The sequence below is a fragment of the Drosophila willistoni genome, chromosome 3R, assembly GCF_018902025.1.
Source record: "Drosophila willistoni isolate 14030-0811.24 chromosome 3R, UCI_dwil_1.1, whole genome shotgun sequence".
NCBI lineage: Eukaryota > Metazoa > Arthropoda > Insecta > Diptera > Drosophilidae > Drosophila > Drosophila willistoni.
The window spans coordinates 25,707,282-25,727,860 of NC_061086.1; the positions used below are offsets into that span (position 1 = coordinate 25,707,282).

The window sequence follows — 20,579 nt, forward strand, 5'->3', positions numbered from 1 at the left end:
GTGGGCGATAACTGGGAAAAAGGCCTTAGAGTCTAATCTGGTTTCAACTTTAACCCACCAATCCATGCCGCCATTGAAAACATGCCCATATGCTTGACATTCGCAACACTCCCAGGAAAATGCAAACTATTTTCCATGATGCGGCACGTGCTACGCCTCAGCCATTTTCCTCATAATCAACACCACTGGGCTGCAATTTCTTTGCCGCTTTTTTGTAGCTCAGCTGTTGGCAATATGTCAAGAATCCGCGAGGCTTCTTCTTCTGTCATTTCCAAATGCCAGCCACGTTTTTATTTTTAGACCTGGGGCTAATTAAAAATCAACATTTTCCCTCTCAAAATGCAGAATGCAAAACTGCAAATGCATTCGTGCCATTTGCTATTTATGACTATTAATTAAATCTATAGCACAAGCAGGAGAACGAGCACTTACTGACAGCATCTGACTTTTTCTTTCTCTTGAAGATTTTTTAAATTAACAAAATTTCACTTACCGCTTTTGAAAGATTTTCCAGCTCATTGTCAGTTTAAAGGTTTAAAACTCTAGATTTTCCTGGAAATCTTTGTGGATATCATAATAAGATGTTTATGTCAGTAGATTCTCATGGAGAACTTTGAAGTTAGACACAAAGCTCTTAAAGTTGCTCTTATAGGAAGTAATCCATGGCGAAATCAGTCCTTAAATATTTCCTTGAACTGCAAAGAAGATATTGTATAAAGTGTTAAAAGTTATAGCTTTTTTTAATAGATCTAATGATAAGGGAGCAATTTATTTCGCCGATGAGTATGATCGATGAGTTAATTTCAGTTCAGATCAAACCAGGTCATGTCTTTCTGCTGGTCTGACAACAAATTGACTGTCCATCACCTAGAACTGTCTTGTACAACTACAAACACTTTTGTCACTAATTGTTCTTTGCTCTCAATTTAGATATATTTGGCATTTGTAATTGATTTTTGTTTAGTTTCTCCTAAAAAGGGTCCCTCTCTGTCTCTCTTTCTTGTTCATCGGTCTGAATTTATTTAGAATGTGATTTTCTGGCGCTTGCCGCTTTGTTTATTTTTCTAATTAATACGAAAACAAGTTGCAAGTTGTTTTTGGCCAAAAGCCAGGTAATCGTACAGCAACTCATTGAGCCGAAACTCATCTCCTCTCTCGCCGTTTCCTCTTTTACTTAGCAGTACATTTTCATCTCATTCAACCCAAATTCCCAGCTGTCAAAAGTAGCTTAGTCCAAAGTTTCTTTTCGCTTAGGCACATAAAAATAACTCATACGTCGTGTGGCCCCAGCCAGCCCACCAGCAACTTTAACTGTGTGCTTTAAGAAGACATAATTAATTAGCTAGCCTGAACTGACGTGTGATGTGATGTGCCCTTTTTGCCGGCCTTATCGCAACACGACCAGATAAGGGAATAAATAATGAAAGATAAACAAAGTCGGTCAAAGGAGAACAACAAGAGGACAAATGTTCAATGTCATATGTTTGAATGGAATAAGCCTTGTCACAGCAGCCCCCTGCCTTCTCCTTTACCCTTTTGGTTAACTAAATTCTGAGCAGGTGACATGGAAAATCTTAAAGTTAAAATCTCTGACCGAAATTGGGGAATAAATTTAATTACAACAAAATGCCAAGTCAGGCGCTTAGTTTTAAAGCCCCTCAACGAACAAGAAAACGTGATTAATTAGACATTTAATGTAAAGCAGAATAAAAAAAACACCGAGAAACAAGGGAAAAAGAAACGCTAAATAATTGTATGTTTGGGTGGGAGGAGGACAGGCAGAAAAAAAAAAGAAATTCCAACCACGAAAAGGGTTTGCCGACCAAAAAACTTTGGGTTACATTTAACACGTTGTTGTTGTTGCCGAGCAAAAAGTTAAGAGCTGAAGATTATTAATTGAAGGATTAGAAGGCGTTCAAAGGGAGTTTGGTTGGCTTCGGCTGGCAAACTAACTTCAATTTAAATTCAAATTTGGGTCTTTGTTCCAGAAGAATGTTGATGACCGAAAGCGAATGATGAGAAGAGGGCGAGAAGGGAGTCTTTTGCCTCTAACTGTGGCACGTGTAAATATTTTTAGAAATTAAAAACGTTTAATTTAATTGCAGCAGCTGTTAATTTAAAAACTTTTGTCGCTAACAAATGCGTTGACATTAATATTAAATAAAATTCAATCTCAATCTCAGGAGGGGTTTGAAGCGTGTTCTCGGAAATTTAAGATGCCGGAAAAGTGCTTGAAATCAAATAAAGCCAACAACACTCGCTGTGATTGACGACTAAGCCAAGGCTGACATAGACAGGCGGCGTCAGGTGGCGGTAGGCAGTCAGCGGCTGCTGTGTCACCTGTTTGTGCACCATGTTGTCAAATTTTCAGGTAAATTTTGGTGGTAACCGCAGCAGCAGGAACACCAACAGCAACCAACCAAGACCAGAACCAACAAGTAAACCATTCGGTTAACTCATTTGTTTTGCAATACATACATTTCCATACATATGTATGTACATAGGTAGTTAGGTAGAATTACATATATATCTATGGATGTATGTACATATATGCATGAAGCTGTCAGGATGTTGGACATGAGAGAAATTTCCTGGTTGTTTGGCATGAATTGGAGTTGAGAGGAGGTAACACCGACTGTAAATGACAGACAAGAGCTGCCTACCCACAAAAACCCTCCCAAGTCCTCCTCCTTTTTTGGGGTCCCTTGTGCGTGCACTAAATTACCCAAATGGAGTAGTTTTTTATGTCGTTTCGTTTGAAGTTAAAGTCGAAAAAAGGCCCCAAATGGTTTCATGTTCTCTGCAAAGCCCAACACAAGCTTCAATGCGACAGGGAGAGAGTTGACCAGCAAGCGCCTTGTATGAAATTATATAGCAAACTTTAGATTAAATAAACAATATAAGGTCGTCGTGTCGCCGACTTATGTATACCTGGCAGAAAAGTACAAAGGTTACTTTAAACTATCTGGACCAACAAAAGGCAAATCTCTCTTACTCCTTGCGAGCTTAAATTCATCATTAAATTCTAAGGAAGGTAGTCTAGATAGAGCATTAAAATACTGACTTTTGCCATTACTTCGACGAATATACCCTTTAACTTCAACTGAGTATAGGGTACTAAAATCACACACAAATCAGATGAATAAATCCAACTTTACCTAGCTATAGAATTTACTTTAACCGCATTTGCAAAGTTTCTTATTTTGGTCATATATGGATAAAGTTTTAAATGTTTACAACAAATAAGTTTACTGATCAGATCTTGCTAAAAAACAAAGTGTGTGAGAAAAAACTGAGATTTAACAGGTCTTACTTTTTCTCTCAAGGCAAAATGCGTGTAGGAAAATGCTTGTAACAACAAAAAAATAGATGAAAAAAAACTTCCTCGGCCACATTGAGGCCAAAAGGTCAGTGTCTGGCGTCTGCCAACATTTTATTTAAACAAAAGCGAGAGCAAAAGAAAGTGAAAGATAGAGAGAGAGAGAGAGAGAGAGAGGGAGAGAAAAATGCATATTAAAAATTTACAAAGACCAGGTTCGTCGTAGGCGTTTGCCTTTGCGTTTGATTAAAGCATAAAGCGTTTGCATACCTTTGGGCGGTGTGCCAAGCATTAATTTTTAATTCCCATTACAATGCAAGGATCTCTGTTATTCTTAGTCGTTCTCTTTTATTTCACTTTTTTTCCGCCTGATGCCGCTTTACGCCAATTAGCGAGAGAAAGAAAATAAATGCTCACGAGCGAGGTAAATAAATTAGGGCAATTAGATTACATTGTCTGATTGATTCGGTTTTCCATAACACAGCATGAAAGAGAGAGAGAGTGTGAGTGAGGTGAATTTTTTTTGTTCATTCTAATTAGTATTTTATTTTAGCCATGTCGTTATTATTATTAGTGTTCTTGTTGTTGTTGTGGCTGCTGCTGATGCTTCGGGTGCTATGGATGCTGCTTCAGTTTCAGCTTTTGCTGTTTTTGCTATTGTAATAAACGCATAAAGGATATTAATGAGCTGATGTTTGCTTAGCCTGTCTGAACTCTCACACGATTTGCTTTTATTTCAGCTGAAAAGGCAACTAATTGCTTACTCACACACACACACACATACACGCACGCACACTCTGATGAGTGGAAGGCAAACTTATGGCAGGCAGTGTCAGGGTGTGCTTGGGGTTTGGCTGGCATATTTCACAAATTGCGCATACGACATGTTAAACGACTCACATACACAAGGAAGTAAACACACGCAGCTAAAAGTCAGGACAAGTCAAAGGCAAGCAAAGAGCGCATTATCAGGCTATAGTGGCCACGTTTATTGTTGCCTCTCTCTCCCCCCTCCTCTCACCGTCTCTGTCTCTCTCTCTGGCTGCATGCCTTTGTCATAATTCAAGTTTTATTTACAGACAGAGAGAGAGAAAGCTAGCGAGAGTGAAATGTGCTTTGAGTGGCGCTAAAAGTATGCCGCATGGTGTAATAACACGCGTCGCAAACTCTCTGAGCCGCGTTGTTTCCTCCTCTCCTTTCCACCCCTCTCCTCACCCGTTCACGCTCCCTGGGCTCTGGTCCGCTGTGACAGTGACAGGAGCGGTGCTTATGCTTGTCAGACGCATGCTTATGATATATCATCATTTCTGCAAGCCCCAGAAATCGTATAATGGTCGTGGAAGGATGTGTTCTCCTCCTTTTACTCCCACTGCTCCACCATCGCATCGCCAACACAACTGCGATAAGAGGTTGTCAGTTAAATTCACACTACGTCTATCTGTCGCCTGCATGCGTTGACTGCAGTTAAATTTTCTATTTCATATTATTTTATTTTTAAAATTTATGCCAGCTGCCGCCAGTCTGTCACCCAGTCAGTTCACCTCTCTGCCTCTCCCTCCGTGGCACAAAGAGTTATGCGTCTTTCGAGTTTATTGAGCATGAGCTTGAGCAAAAGAGAGAGAGAGAAAGAAAGAATTGCACAATGCATGAGAGGAGCATGGAATTCTTATTGTAATACTCCTCATGTCCTTGGGACAAGAGGGACATCCCATGTACCGTGTTCCGTATTCCATTTGGGAATGTGTAGTAGCTCTTCGCCTTCGCCTTCGTTTCTCTGTCTCCCTCTCTCTCTGGTTTTTATGCGGCGTTAAATCTTGAGGAAATTGTGTCACATTATGATGAACATTTATGGCAAAGTTGAGTATTTGCCCATAAATTTGTGAGCCTTGATTATGGTTAGTTCCTCACATCCCTCCATCTCCTTCGTCTTCTCCTTGATAACCACTGTTTCATTACCAGCCACAGCCAGTCAGGCCGTCGCCCTTATATGGCAGAGTGAGAAATCTAAATATGATGGAGTAGCTGTGGTAATTTGACAAGGCTCAAGTCTTCAGAGAGAAAGATGTTTCATGTTTTGCGACAGGTGCAAAGGTATGAGTATTGGGGCCAAATGCTATTATATTGTTATGGCCAAAAATAGATGAGCTAATGCCTTAAATATGGCAAAAAAATATAAAGAAACTTTGATTAGAAAAAAGGTAACCCAAAATAGTTGAATAATTTTGTGGAAGTTGTATGCTAAATCCTTCTGCTCTCTTGTAACTTGTGTCAAATGGTTGTCAACAGTTACGAGTGAGAGAAAGAAAGAAAGAACTTCTTGTCGCTGCTGTCATTTAGTTTTTGCCATTTTTTTTTTGCTTTCGCTTGCATTGGGAAAACTTTTTTAATTAGCCCAAGCTTCGTGCCATTAAAGTTCAAGTTGGCTGGGGGAATGAAATGACACAATGGACAGTAGTCAAGAAGGCAGGCAGCTGGTTTGGCTCTTACTCCAAGTTAATTAATCAGCAATAAAATACACACAACATATCAACTAACCAACTGACACAAGAGAAGGCCAACTAACTAGAGGTAACACTTCGCGTGGGGCGTGTGCCAGAGGGGGAGGGGGTTTGCCGAAGTGATATCATGCATATGCCGCATCTCTGAAATTTACTAATGAGCAAAGTTTGACTCTTCTTAGTCTGCCTATCTACCTACGTATGTACATACTTACATACATAAATACGACTGGCTGTCTGTTTGTTAATTTATGTGCAGGTAACACAAGGCAAACAGCAAAAGGCAACCTCCCAAATGAATGGGTGCATGGGCCTATACTGCAAATACATGCGTATAGGGTGCGTCTGCGTCTGTGTGTGTGTGTGTGGCAACATGAAAAGCAGGTTGAGTGCTGTCAAAATACAAAAAATTACATAAAGAGCAAGAAAATAAAGTCATAACCATTTCCAAGTTACCCTGTAGCAAAACGATATTGCAAAACAAAAGGATATTCTACTAAAAGTTTCAGCCTATTCCTTGGGATTGTCCGGGATATGCAAGGATCATGTTATGATCTTGTTCTACACACATACCAATTCTATTCTGTACCTTTAATATTATCTCCAATTGATTCTGAATATTTGAGATGTGATCGTTTTTGTCTTAACTTGTTCTTACTTATTCCCTAATGAGCTGAGAAAGATTTTTGTGTAAATATATTGAATACCTTTCTTCCTGCATTAGTCGAAGTCTCCAGCTCCCTTTCGCAAAAATATGTAAATCTTTCAGTAAACTTAACATACATTTTAATGAGTTAATATACCCTAAGCTGCTTTTTTGGATGCTGGGTAGATGAAGGGAGAAGGACTCAGCCGTGTCGGCTACACACGAGCTGCACACACGCACACATATATTCACACTTATTTCGAGTTATTATCTTTTAATCAAAAAGCATCAAACATTTCTGTTGAAAGTTCATAAATTTTTATGAACTTTTGTGCGTGTTGCTCTTGTATTTTTTTTTTGCCTTTTTGCTTTTGTATTTATTTATTTATACGTTCATACACTAACAACCACGTTAGCATTGCTCATTAAAAAAAAGGAGACCAAAAAAATAAAGAGAGTCCTGAAAAAGATCTAAACCAAGTTGCCGGATGGCTGCCAATACAAAATGTTGCATAATTCTGATGAGCAAACACAGAAAACCCTTAGGTTTCTGGGTGAAGGTGAACATTAGCAACGACATCGACAACAGCATCGACATCGCTCGCAGCAACGAACTTCGTCACTCCATTAATGCACAGGCACATTGGGTTCGAGGCCAACTAACCGTGACTTGTGCGTGCGCCTGCAATGTGCAGAGAGGGAGGGTGGTAAGAGGTGAAGGATGGAGGGTTGAGGGGTTGGGTTTTATCAATTTTGATGCGTTGTTTAATTGTCGACACTCGTGTTGTCGAGTCAGGGCCAAAACACGCAATTAAAGGGAGCAGCAACAACATCGACAAGCAGGAACAACATTTGGTTAGGTGATAAACCAGCCACTCATTGAGAACTCACTTTTATTGGCCGACCTGAGTGGAAGAACAGTCGGGGAGGGGAGAGCAGGGGGGTGAGTTCAAGGCAGTTGCTGTCAGTTGGGGTCAGAGCACAGCTGAGCTGAGCTGAGCTGCGGCCCATAAATCTACCGCCTTAATTACAAGTCTCACATTGAAACGCGCCATTAATCACACTTCATCGATGCGATAGCCACATAAAACAACCAATTTCGGGGAGTAAAAATATCAGAATGGAGAAACGAGAATGAATGCGAGAATGGGTCCTTACCCTTTGGCAAAGGAGCTCCCTCTTTACGAGCACAATTTGCCTGATGCATAACTCTCAACTCGAATCGAATCGACTCACTCCCTCCATACATATATAAACATACATAAAAAATATTTTTTATTAGTACTTTTCATATTTTCGATTTGGAAGTTTTCTGCCAACACCCACAAACTCATTGGTCGAATTTCTGTTTTTTTTCTATTTACAGAGAAGAAGAAAGAAAACGCACTTCAAATCTGCCCAAGCCAAAAAAAAAGAGAAGAAAAATAAAAGAATGGCAATAAAAAGTGCAAATAAACATGTAAAAGCACATTAAGATTCTAGCATTCAGCATGAGCGAATGTATGTAACAAGGACATGAGAGTCCATTCTAAAAGAGCTTGAGGAGAGCTTTAATGGCAAGTTGAAATGGCCATTTTATGGGCCAAATGCGAGGCAAAGAGCAGCACATTGGCGCTTCATTAAAGTCAACTGCGGAAACGGAAATAGTCCTACTACAGTGAAGAGTGAATTGTGCCACATATACAAACGCAGCATATGAATTGAGAACATGATATGTGTGCGATAGACTCGGCAATTGTCCTTTTTGGTTTTGCACTTTGATTTCTTTTTACACTTTTCATTTTGGTCAAATTCAAGTTTCTAACATAAATGACGAGTCGTTTTTGCGTTTGCCACAATGCAACACAGAAACAGCAACAAAGACAACAAAAACAACGACGACGACAACAAAATAAAAGCTATGCAATTTTTAATAACAACCGCAACAACAACAATGCCATCAGCAGCAACAACAACAACAAGAATACCTACAACACATTGTCAACTGCCACACAATGCCCATCGAAAATCACGCACGAGATGCACGTCCTCCCATTGGTTAACAATGTGGGCGAATGTCAGCAAAACGCTTTCGATTGTCGACCGCTCCTGGCTGTTATTGTTGACTCTGTTGATTTGCCTGCAACTGAATGGGTCACTGGCGGACGAGGAATCACAGGATTTTCAAAAGAACAGTGAGTACCACATATACACACTTCCTCAGCAATAAACATTTTTACCTATGCAAAAACAAATTGTAGAGTTATAAAACGTCGAAAGAGATTAAAAGATATTAGATATGGTTTTTATCGTAATTGATGCAAGGATTAAAAGTTTACTTATGTACATGAATGTTATTTATTTGTTGTCCCTTTTGCGGTGGATTAACCATAATCGGAGTAAAAACACTGTTTCAGCACTTTACTTAACCTAAAGTAGGCAAGGAATCAGTCAAGATCGTTTTTATTGAATGAACAGATCTTGATAAAGTGGTCCGAACATATTTACTGCAAAAACAAAAGGAATTTCATTAGAAATTAATATACAAAATAATTGGTAAAGAATGGTGAAAGTAAAAGGGGGACAAGTAAACAGATTTAATAAAATCACACACATCCATACATACAAATGCCTTGTCTGTGTCCACGGGAGTCACACTTTGTGTTAATTGCAGAAACTAACTAACTGCAATAATTGTAGAACCACGGCAATTAGTTTGTTACATTCATTAATTTATCTCTTATTTGCAATCTTTCAACACTTTTATACGCGAAAAATAAAAATTAAATAATTATTTTCACAAAAAGCATGCAACGGCAAAATAATGTTGCCAGACTGGCGAAATATAGCTCTGATCGCACTAGACAAAACTGGTGGAAACATGGAAATTGGCTAAAACCCGCTAAATTGTCATTTCTTGCATTTAGCATGTTTGAATTTAGGTAACGGTTGATCGAAACTTAACGTAAAAAGCTATTCATTAAAGTAAAAAGTTAAGTTTAGTTTAGTTTAAACAGTATGTGAACTTCAAAATACAAATTTTTAAAACAAAATATAATCCTCTTTATTGTTGTTTATAATTTCAAATTGATTTGGTAATAGAATCTAGTATAAAGAATAGAATAAAGTAATAAAACTTTGATTTAGTCAATCAAATTCTGTTTAGACTTATTAAACTAAACAATTTTTGATAGCAGATACGGTTTTGAATTGTTGTTTTTTGTCCAACTTGGATCTATTATTTGACAACTCTTCTTGCCCTATCTAACATTAATATGCCAATCCGGCTTTTTAAGCCCAGTTATCAACACCTTGAATGATTTACTTTTCATTTAAATATTTTGTGGCGCATCAACAAAAATTTCAGTTTTCAGGTGGGTCTCTTCTTCTATGAATATTCTGAAATTTAGGCAAAATATTTTCATCACGTCCACAAATGTGCAACTCGTGCGTATTTGACTCTTCTTAACACCATTCACCATTCCCAGGGAATCGTCTCACCTTTGCCCCTCCCGTTTTGAATCGCATATGTTACCAACTTTTAGTGTGCCATGTTTCAGACAGATGTGGTCAAGTTAGTTTTGATTATCGCTAGCATGTAAATCAAAATCAGGCACTATTCGTTGAAATTTACGCTCACGTGGGCATAAAATCATAGTCAGACCTTTCATGTCTTTCTCTGCCTCTCTTTCTCTTAGTCGGTCTGGCTAACTTTCTTGCAAGAATTTTGTGCAAACTTGCAAATCATGCGCCGACTGCCAAAAAGGCTAAAAAAAAGATCTCATTCTTATCACTCTATGCGTTAGATAAAACGTGCGCACAGTATTTTCTCTGTGTCAATTTTGTTTCGTTTTTGGCACATTTTTCAAAAAAAAAAAAAAATAAACCAAAAAAACGAAAAAAAAACTTGGCAGATTCAGCAAATTTCTGGGCTAAACAACTTTATAATTTGCGACGACTGGAGCATGTGTTGGGGGTGCCTGATGCTTTTTACGACCATCTCAACTGGTTGCTGTTGTTGTTTTTGTTATGTACAATAAGTAGTTTATGTGGGGAAGTCTGGTTCAACCTTGAGGCAAATCGGTTTCAACCCACATCCACATCCCATGTCGGGCACACAAAAACAAATCATAACTCGATATTCGACATCGGCATCAGCATATTTTGTTTCTTGGGTCTGAGCAGCAGTAGTAATGTCTGGGTCTCTCTCTCTCTCTCTCTCTCTCTGTCAGTCTCTCTGTCCCTCTTTGGGTGAGGAGCTTTAGTCGGTCGGCTGAAATTTATGACAAGGATTTTGTGGGACGAGATACATTTGGGCCAAAAATTTTCGATTTTTTCTTCTATTTCATTGCTGTCGATGCGTGGGATTTTGAAGTAAATTGAATTTGTATGCTTGGATTTGGACAGTATTCAATTGGGCGTCATGGCCGCTTGTCTTTGGCTTTGGCTTTAGCTTTCTAGTCTAGTCATTGAGCATTAAATTTAATTATGTATGTATATTCGTGTGTGTGTGTGAGAGATGTTGCTTTATTAGTGGCATCTTCCATTTCCATTTCTGCTTTTGACAATCTCAAGTGGAATGAAATGGAGTGAAGACCAAATGGCAGGCTTTAAGTGGAATTCAAATGTGCTGCGTAACGTGTTGGCACATAAACAACAACAACCCCAACACCAATGCCAAATCCATTACATGCGACTTCAACTTGAATTCGAATTCCAAACTCCGTGCAAGAAGTAGGTCCTTCTGCTTATTGCCACGACATTTGGCTATGGATTTTCCCGTTTTGTCGCATGAATATTTTCATCATAATCGTCGCCGCTATTTTTATGTGTTCCTGCTGACAACTACGACCCAAGTATACACTAAACACAAAAAAGAAATCGAAGGCACTGAGAAGGCATTCAAGTGTTTTGGCATTAGTAGGGGATTTCATATGAAGAGAGAAGGTGTGTGTGTGTGTGAGTGTGGGGGGTAAGCAAATCTCTTGCTGTGTGTTAGCCTTGACACTCCCATTCGAGTTTCGATAGGCAATCAACCCCTTTGTTGATGGGGTTAAAAGGGGCGTGGCGGCAACGGCGGCGTCTCTAAGCGCACATTTCAATTGCAATGAAAATATTTACAACAACATAAAAAAGTAAAAACGTTTCGACTGGTCCTCGTTTGGTTCTTCTACTCATCAGCGCATCATTTGTGTTGTAAAATGATTTTTATACCCTTGCAGAGGGTATTATAAAATTGGTCAGATGTTTGTAACGCACAGAAGGAGACGTTTCCGACCCCATAAAGTATATATATTCTTGATCAGCATGAGAAGCTAAGTCGATATAGCCATGTCCGTCTGTCCGTCTGACCGTCTGTCCGTCTGTCCGTCGGTGCGTACGCGTTTTACTCAGCCATCTTAAGAGCTATCGGGATGAAATTTTTTTTGGGAGCTTTTTTTTACCCGGGTGAGATAAAGTATGAAAATCTTTGGGATCGGACCACTATATCATATAGCTCTAGAAGAAACATTTTTGCAAAAATTGGAGTATCCCCATGAAATTTACCAATATGATAGTAATAGATATAAAATCTCAGATCCCAAAATTTGAATCTGATCCGATAAATAGAACACAAGTTACAGTCAATATAAATCGGTTCAAACGCTGCCGGCAGCGCTGCTTGCTGCCTACTACTGCCATCATCAAATCAACAGAGCACACGCATACACACACAGACGCAACGCTACATGAACTGTATGTGTATGCGTGCCGTGCTTTGCTTAGAAAATGATGGAAGAAGAAAAACTTGTGGTAAAAAGAGAAATAATATTTTGTTTGTGTATTGATGAATTGAGTTGCAGGGAAAGAAATTTCAAAAAGGAAAAATATTATTGCCAAGTATACTGCAAGGGTATATAAACTTCGGCATAGCCGAAGTTAGCTTCTTTGATATTTTTCCTCTCTTTTTGTTAATTTTTATGAACTTCAAAGGAACGACAAGCGAAAGAAGGGTGTCTGCCACACACATGTGAACGCTTGTGTGTGTGTGTGTGTGTGTGTGCCATCCAAAAACAGAAGCATGGAAAAATTTCCACATATATATGGATATATCCACAATATGTATTTGCATTTATTTATAAACACGCGCGCGCGTTCTCGCAGTGTCAAAACAGCGTCATAAGTGTTGCAATGCACCACGCGAGGAGGGGATGGAGGCAACCAAGATGAGCAAGGGGGATTGGGGGGGTTGGAGTTGAAGGAAATGGAGTGCAAAGAGTGTATCTTCGATGGCAAAGCGCCACAAGTCAAGTGCACGCAGAAGCAAATGAAAATTGCTTTCGTCCCCCTTCCTCCACCACCTTTTCTCACTCTGTGTCTCTTTCTTTCGTTTCCACATTGCAGCAAGATGCAAAGTTCAATTTCACATGTGGAAAAATAACAGCGAAAATATTGTTGGGGAGAGAACAGACAAAAATACAACAGAGGAAGCACATGTCACAGTGCGCCACTACGTGCTCGGGATAAGGGCAGGACTATGAGCAAGAGAATTTTGTACTAAGACTGAAGACTGAAAACGGCGGAGTGGGAGCGGGAGGAAGAGGAGGTGGAGGGCCAACAACAACTGGCACTGGGCCTTGACAGACGACAGCATCAAGTCAAGCAATGAGAGTGGGAAAAATAAATGTGATTCTATGGGAGAAACGAAAACACATCATCGGGACAAGAGAGGAGATAGATTCAAAAGAAACAAGCTAAAACATTTGCTAGATGATCTCCGATATTAAATACATACATACATATGTAAATAAGATATATCAGAACAAATGCAGAAAACTTAAGATATGGTATAACTTCTACAAATGGTTCAGAAATTTCAGTTTGATCACTGCTGGAATTGCTGGAAGAGTTACAAATTGAATAAATTACAACCAATCGACTTAATCTTTTGGATTGAGATTCCCTTTTTTTTACAAATTCTTGATCTAAAATTGATTATTACTTAAGAAAACTTAAGTAATAACATAATAGACATAATCATTGAGATTAGAGGAGGTCGCTTACCTCCAATCTCAACAATAGAGTATAGAAAATCAATTAAAGTGAAGACTTAAGAAGTTAAATTCACTTCTAAACCCTTTTAGCCAATTCGATTGGATATAAAATCAAACTTAGCAACAGGATTAATAAAATTTGTATAATTAAAAATTAATTTTGCGGAATTTCTTAACTAAATAAAATTCTGTCTCATTGAATTTGCTAATTTTAAAGGCATTTGAATAGCTTTAAGTAAGCCGATAAGTACTTTTCCCCTTGACTGGAGAATTATTTTAAGTCCTTAGTTCCATTCTTTGTAGTATTAAATGCGTCTAATTAGTGAGTTTGCTAATTGACCAAGGTACGAAATCAATGAAAGTAAAATTATTATATAAATTCTTGTACTTATTTGGTAAATTGCAGGTCGAACAATTCTTTTCTCACTCTCGTTCGCCCACTTGTTCTGTCTGTGTGGCATTGTTCATTTTACAATAGAGAGATTGCGACCGTAAACAATGATAATCCTTGCAGTTCACAAGCAATTCACAGCACAACACAACACACACCCAACACACACACACGCACACTCTCCCCACACAAACACACACACACTTACAGAAATTTCGCATTTTCTCAGCTCTTTATACTTTTTTTTCCGAACGAGGCTCCCGAGTAGTTTTTCTCATAAATATTATTGCATTTTCGCATCTTCTGCTGGTTGTTTATGAACTGCATTTCACCCACCACTTGGTGAAAATGCTGGCAAGTAACCAACACATCGCCACACCCATCCACCCGCACCCACACCCCCACTCCTTGTACACTTTTTGCCTAGAAAAAGCTTTCAGACTCTGCAGAAAAAAACACTTGAACTGGCCGCAACAACTACAAAAGCATAGCACAACGGCCACTTCCTGTTTAGCGCGAAATTTCAATTATGAGCAAACATGAACCGACATCTCGAGGTCCAGTTTGTGATCTCCCTCCCAAGCCCCCATCCTTCTGCTAGCCATAATTTTCTAGAATAGAAAGAAAAGTAATATTTGCAAGTTTCCCCGCTCTTTATTAAACAGGAAAAATCGCTTTGCTCCATTTTCATGGGCATCGCGGCGTGCACTCATGCATCTGTTCCATTTCTCGTGGAGTCTCTCTCTCTCTCTCTCACTCTTCGTTTCTGGGAGGCATATACTAACTTATGTCTGTATATATATATATATACAGATGGATGGATAGATAGATAGATGGAGGGATATATATGTATATGAGTTTATAAGTTACTACGCTCGCCCGCTGACTACTCAAACGTGACGGTCCAAAGTTTTTCAATAAACTTTAACAAGAAAACATTAAAAAGCCACAACGAGAGATGGCGCATTTCCATTTCCATTTTCGCTCCAAATAAGCAAAAGGGAAACTCTCTCCCACCCTCCCACTCTCCACTCCACTCGTCTGGCAAAAAGTCAAAGCTTCAACTCCATAAAAGAAGCAAATAGTTCCAGCTTTATCTCCACCCTGCCTTTTGCCAGGATCCGCTTTTGTGTTTTTTAACCAACTTCTCGACACTCGAATATAAATTTCAAATAAAAAGCAAATCTACGCGTTACCCTCCCCCCTCCTCAACGGATGCCTGATGGTGGTGCAGTTTGCTGGTGATGGTGGTTATGGTAATGGTGGTGCTATTCCCAACTTCTGCTCCTTCATCTTAATCTTCTTCACTTTCATTCTTGATGTCAGCTGGTGCTTCTAGTTTGCAATTCTCATGCTTTTTCTGGCCACCCGCGAGGCAAGTTTTCTCCCTTTGTTTGTAAGCATCCTCTCACCCCCTCTCTGTCAATGATTGCAACGCATTACGAGGCTGCAAAATGAAATAAATATCATTCTATGACTTTTTAACTTGTTTCTCTCGCGTTCGCTTCCCTTTTTAGCAGCCTTTAACAAGCGCAATAAATGCAACACCAAAGCGCATCAATGAAGCGTGGGAGTCGTGATCGAGGGGCAGCGAGGAAGGGGCAGATGTTGTCGGTACCTTGGGTGTCGATAAAGATGGCAAGAGGGGAGCATTACTTTCAACTTGGCTATTCAATGCTTTTATAGTCCACACAGCTTCCTTTTGTGTTGATATTTTTAGAGCTGCTCAACGCATTTGCATTTTGCACTTGATTGAGACCTTTTTCACTTCCCACCTACAAGTCCCCTCCTCACTCTTCTACGATGAGCAATGTTTCCGTTCATCAGAGAAATCCAACCCCATCTACTAATTCAACTTGTTTGTTAGTCATCGTCAAAGAGTCAAGCCAAAAGGTGGAAATCAACAAACATCCACAACATCGTTTGGCCTTTTGACCCTTCTTTCTGTCGTTGCTTTACGGTTCACTTCACAATGAAATTAACCCTTTAGGGCGAAATTTTTATTTGTCCACTCTTTTCCTTCGTTCGTGCAAAATCGCATTAAAAGCGCCAAAGGACCATCCTCTCCCCGCCCCCAGATAGAGAAGACTCTGGTTAATTTCACTGAAAAATTTTACAATCAGTATACCAAAAAAAAAAAAGAGAAGAGAAGTGAAATCTTCTATGTTTCTCGTATTCCTTGTAAACTGAAACGATTAAGGTTGAATTTGTGGATTTGTGTGATTCACACAAGACGAGAGAATGAGAAGTCCAACTGGACACGCCCTGGACACAATGCAGCGGCTCACACGCTTCAACGCTTACCTAGAGTTTTGTCCCACAGTTTTTGGTCCTGGCTGCAGAAGCAGGAGGCCAGGGTTTCCTTTCTCTTGGTAATTTTTATCGCTGCCAGGCACGCGCCCTTTAGAGGGGGAGTGGGTTGGGAGGGAGTTGCCGTTTATGTTGATGTTTATGTTTGGACAACACGCCTTTATGATTTCTGTTTGATTGCCGCCAAGCGAATCCGTTTGCCAACCCAAGCGCCATTAGTCACACACATGAAAAGGGGAAAGGGCAAGTGGAGGTCAGGGATGGGGGATTGGTATGGGGTTGGTTGAGGTTCTGGCGTTCAAGTGGAAAATTGAATTTATCACTTGAACATGCCAAAGCCAAAACCAAAGCGTCTCGGCCCTCGGTTTTGCCTTGTTTTTCCGTTTTATGGCTAATTCGCAACAACAACAACAAGAACAAAAAATAACAAAAATTCTATGGAATTAGTCAGCAAATCTATTTGAGACACGTAATCAACTCGTTTGTGCATATTTAACACACTCTACCCCCTACCTCCCTTTCCGCCTTCCTCCTTTATATCTCTGGCCTTGCCACGCCCTCCATTTTGCTTTTCATTTACTTGTACTTTGCAACATTTTCCACTTGGCAGACCTTTTACTTTTTCTTACATTTCTACCCTTTCGTTTCGATTCGTTTGGTTTTTTTTTTTGGTTAATTGAAAATTAGTCAGCCTCAGCGTGGGGCGTGGCTGTTGACGGAAATGGGCGTGGCCAGCAGCAACTGGCCTGCAATTTATTTAATTTGCATTTTAATGGAACTTCTCGAATTTTTGATTAGTCGTTGCATTTGCATAAAATGGAAAATTATAAAAAAATATATAAAATATAAACTACATATGGGAAAAATAATTTGAAATGCCATAAATTGCTTTTGGTCAAAGCCAAATAAATTAGAACGAATTACACAAATTGCAGCTGCATTTGAAGTTCAAACATTTTGTTTGTTGCACTTTTGCGGTTCTGGAATCAGTTATTTATCGTCAGTTGGTCATAAATTTGTGCAGTTTGTCAGCCGTTCTCTCTCTGGGTCTCTTTCTGCGTTTAATTAAAACAAAAATTATCTAAATTATGGCCCAGAAAACATACACATACACACACACACACACACAGAAGGGGAGAGGAAAGGGCGGAGAGCTGTCAGGAGATGAGTTTATTTTATTCCATTTGCATTGAAATGCATAAATTTGGCAAGGGCAAGTCATTTCAGCGGCCACATAAAATAAACTCAATCGAAATCGTACTTGTAAATCTAGAGTGAAAGAGGGATAGAGAGAGAGAGAGAGAGAGAGAGATATATAGAGGAGAGCGAGAGGGGGTCAAAGGTGGTGTTAGTGTTGCTGCTGTCGTAAATTTACATATTTCGCATATAAATAAAACGGATTTTGTCGCCAAAAACGAAGCCTGAAACGAAGCGCTGAAATGTCACAGCATAAAATGGCAAAAGAGAAGCGCCAAATAAATACAAAATAAAACAGCCAACAAAATGGCCAAAAAATATATAAAAAAAAAAAGAAACATAGTTTGGAAGGCCAAACAGCCAAAAAGGGCAGCAACCAAAAGGAGCAAAGCACCAGACTTTAGCTTCAAGGTGTACTTGTGTGTGTGTGTGTATGTGAGAGTGTCCTGCTCCTGCTGTGGGGTCTTACTTGCTGCCAACTAAGCAAATTGAGTGCGCCGCATCTGAGTTATGGCAGTCTGCCGAAGCTGACAACAACAACAGCAACAAAGGCAACAACGGCAACATCAGCTGCGATAACATTTGTCCCTGTCCCAGTCCCAGTCTTTGTCCCAGTCTCCCGGTCGGAGACTGAGACACCCCAACCCGGGGCGTGGCCATAAACTAGCGCAAAGCATTTGATATATGAAACGATTTCGATAGAAATTGTAAGCAAAATGTGTTGAGTCGAGGTCTATGGCCACTTGAGCTTGGGAATTGAACTCCATCGTTTTGCCTGATTTGGTTTATGGCCATAGAAATTGAAAGGCTCCCTCCCAGTGTCAAAGGCAGATAAGATCGTGCAAAATATTTGTTTTCGTCAAAACAGAGAAACAAATTTATATATTTAAAATGGAAGAGGATTAAAATGATTGAAGGCAAACATAAAAGTGTTTGGATTTCTAAAATTTGATTTCAATACATAAACAATTTTGATAGCTTATACATATTTATTTTAAATTTAGTTGTGATTTGGATTAATCCAAGCTTGAAAAATTTCACTATATCTAAAGAAAAACAATTGAAAGGTTTATTAGAAATGTTTAAAATAGGAACTAAACAAAATGAAAATGGCAATTAAAACGCAAATCAAATGCGTAAGTTAGAGTTAAAGACAGAAACGTATTACAGGGACAGAAAGGGCGCTAACCAAAAGGCAGTTCAAAAGTAATTGGATCAAAATGTTGGAAATCATTGTGACAAGATGAAACATTCAAGCGAGGAGAAAGAAATTAAGTCTAAAGTCTATTTTGTTATTATTCTATTTATAGATAGATCCACCTTTCGGAACCAAAGTTGGTGAAAATATCTTTGTAAAATTTGATAAGGGTCTATGGTAAATTGCTTATACAAGATATTTACCCTATCAAAGATTAATTCAAGCAAAACCAAGTTGAAGTTGATATATTTTCCTCTGTGTATCTTTATTTGTTTGCTTTCGTTTTGTTGCGTGTGGAGAGGAGGGGAGAGCTCTATTTCAGTGTGTGTGCTGGGGACAATACTAAATCATCTAATGCTCATGCTCATTAGCAATCAATGCACACGAAGAAGAAGAACAACAACAACAACAAGGCTTCACACTTCATTGGTCTAGGCCCCAGCCTTTTGCTTTTGTGATACAAACCAGCGGGGTAATATCAACGGGGTGGATACAGTGGAGTGGGGAGTGGGGGAGACTAGGAACGATTAACAAGCAAATTAGCATGCAATTATTTCAAAACAGGCGCACACAGTAAATAAATCAATTAGAACTCAACAGCAATAGCAACAACAACAACAATAAAAACAAAGAAATGAACAATCATCAGCAAGTGAAGTGAAATTACGAGAAATTTTTGGTGGTTGGCAAAGAGAGGGTCGGGGGGCAAGAGGGTCACAACGAGGTTGCCGACAGCTGGCCCATTGATAAACAAAAACAAACACTTAAAAGCTTTTATGTACACTGACAGAAATATTCAAGCATCTAATCTTTATTTGAAGACGAAGTGGAATAGAGGAAATAGAAAGTTTAAAAAATGTTGCTGAGACATGAATCAAATTTGTTTATTAATTGTTGATCAGTTTATAAAAGATCTCTCTTCTAAATTATTGTCAGAGAATATACGATTTGTTCAGAAATCTTTCATTAGCTACTTTACAACGATATCCTTAGTTAGTCTGTGCCGAAAACTAAATCCAACAAATGACCTTGAGACTAATCATTAAAAAGGATTAATAAAGATTCAATAAAAAGAACCTTTTGCAAGAGAAATACGTAAACAAAATTTCAGTATATTTTAAATATGTATAAGATCAAACGATATATAATTTGTGACTTCTTTACGCCAATTTACTAGTTACTAGTCGACTTTGAATTAAAATATAAACTTTTTATCACAGTGTGGCATATGCACAACACATTGGCCCAGTCAAAGAGGCCGAAAAACTGGGCCAAAGTACACAAAATATTGAGTTCCCATGACATCGGCAACGGCAACGGCAACTGCAGAAACAGCATCTGGCTCTCCATTTGGCATGAAGCAAACAAAAGCTACAACTTGGCTACGCTTGATGGCAAACACAGATGCAGTTGCAGTTGCAGTTGCAGATGGATGGATGACTGGATGAATATGGAAATGTAGCAGCTGCAACTGGTGATCTGGCCTCAACGCATTATTTTAATTATTTGTTTACGCAAGACAAACAAACTTGCAAGCGGGCGGCACTTTGCTTGTCTTGTTTTTTTGTATTTTGGTGTCATAAAAAAATAACGACTCGAAATTCTTGGAAATATCCAAATGCAAAGCGAAGACAGGGCAACTAATAAATGGATGAAGGATGGGGCGCCTAATTAGCCCAGCTTTCGCTTTGTCGTTGTTGTCGTTGTAGTTGACGTTGGCATTGGCTATGGCTTTGGCGTCATGCGAATTTGTCAAATTAAGCATCAGTCGTGGCTCCAATGAGTCAGCTGTTCGGCATGCCACTGTCAAAATTAACGTTTCCCGAAAATGTGCAGGCAATTATCATGACCAGCCGGCTGGCATGGCATGGTAACTAGGGCAGAGGAGACAACAACAAAAGACAAAAAAAAAAAAAAAGAAAATTTAAATGGCAAATTCAAGAACGTTAAACGGACGGACAAGAAGAGGCTTGTGGAACAGGCATCAGGGAAAATGCTGAACGACTG

At 39.2% G+C, this 20,579-nt stretch overlaps 1 protein-coding gene across 4 annotated transcripts in view; it reads left to right on the forward strand.

The window, feature by feature from the left end:
- The first annotated feature begins 8,394 nt into the window (after positions 1 to 8,394).
- The window catches only part of LOC6646923 (nephrin), a 43,762-nt gene continuing 31,577 nt past the window's right edge, over positions 8,395 to 20,579 (forward strand). For all 4 annotated transcript variants that reach the window (XM_047013682.1, XM_023178511.2, XM_002069835.4 and 1 more), the window contains exon 1: positions 8,395 to 8,637. In XM_047013682.1, coding sequence (XP_046869638.1) covers positions 8,397 to 8,637 — 241 coding nt within the window. In that variant the 5' untranslated portion in view covers positions 8,395 to 8,396. The remainder of the gene's footprint in view (positions 8,638 to 20,579) is intronic.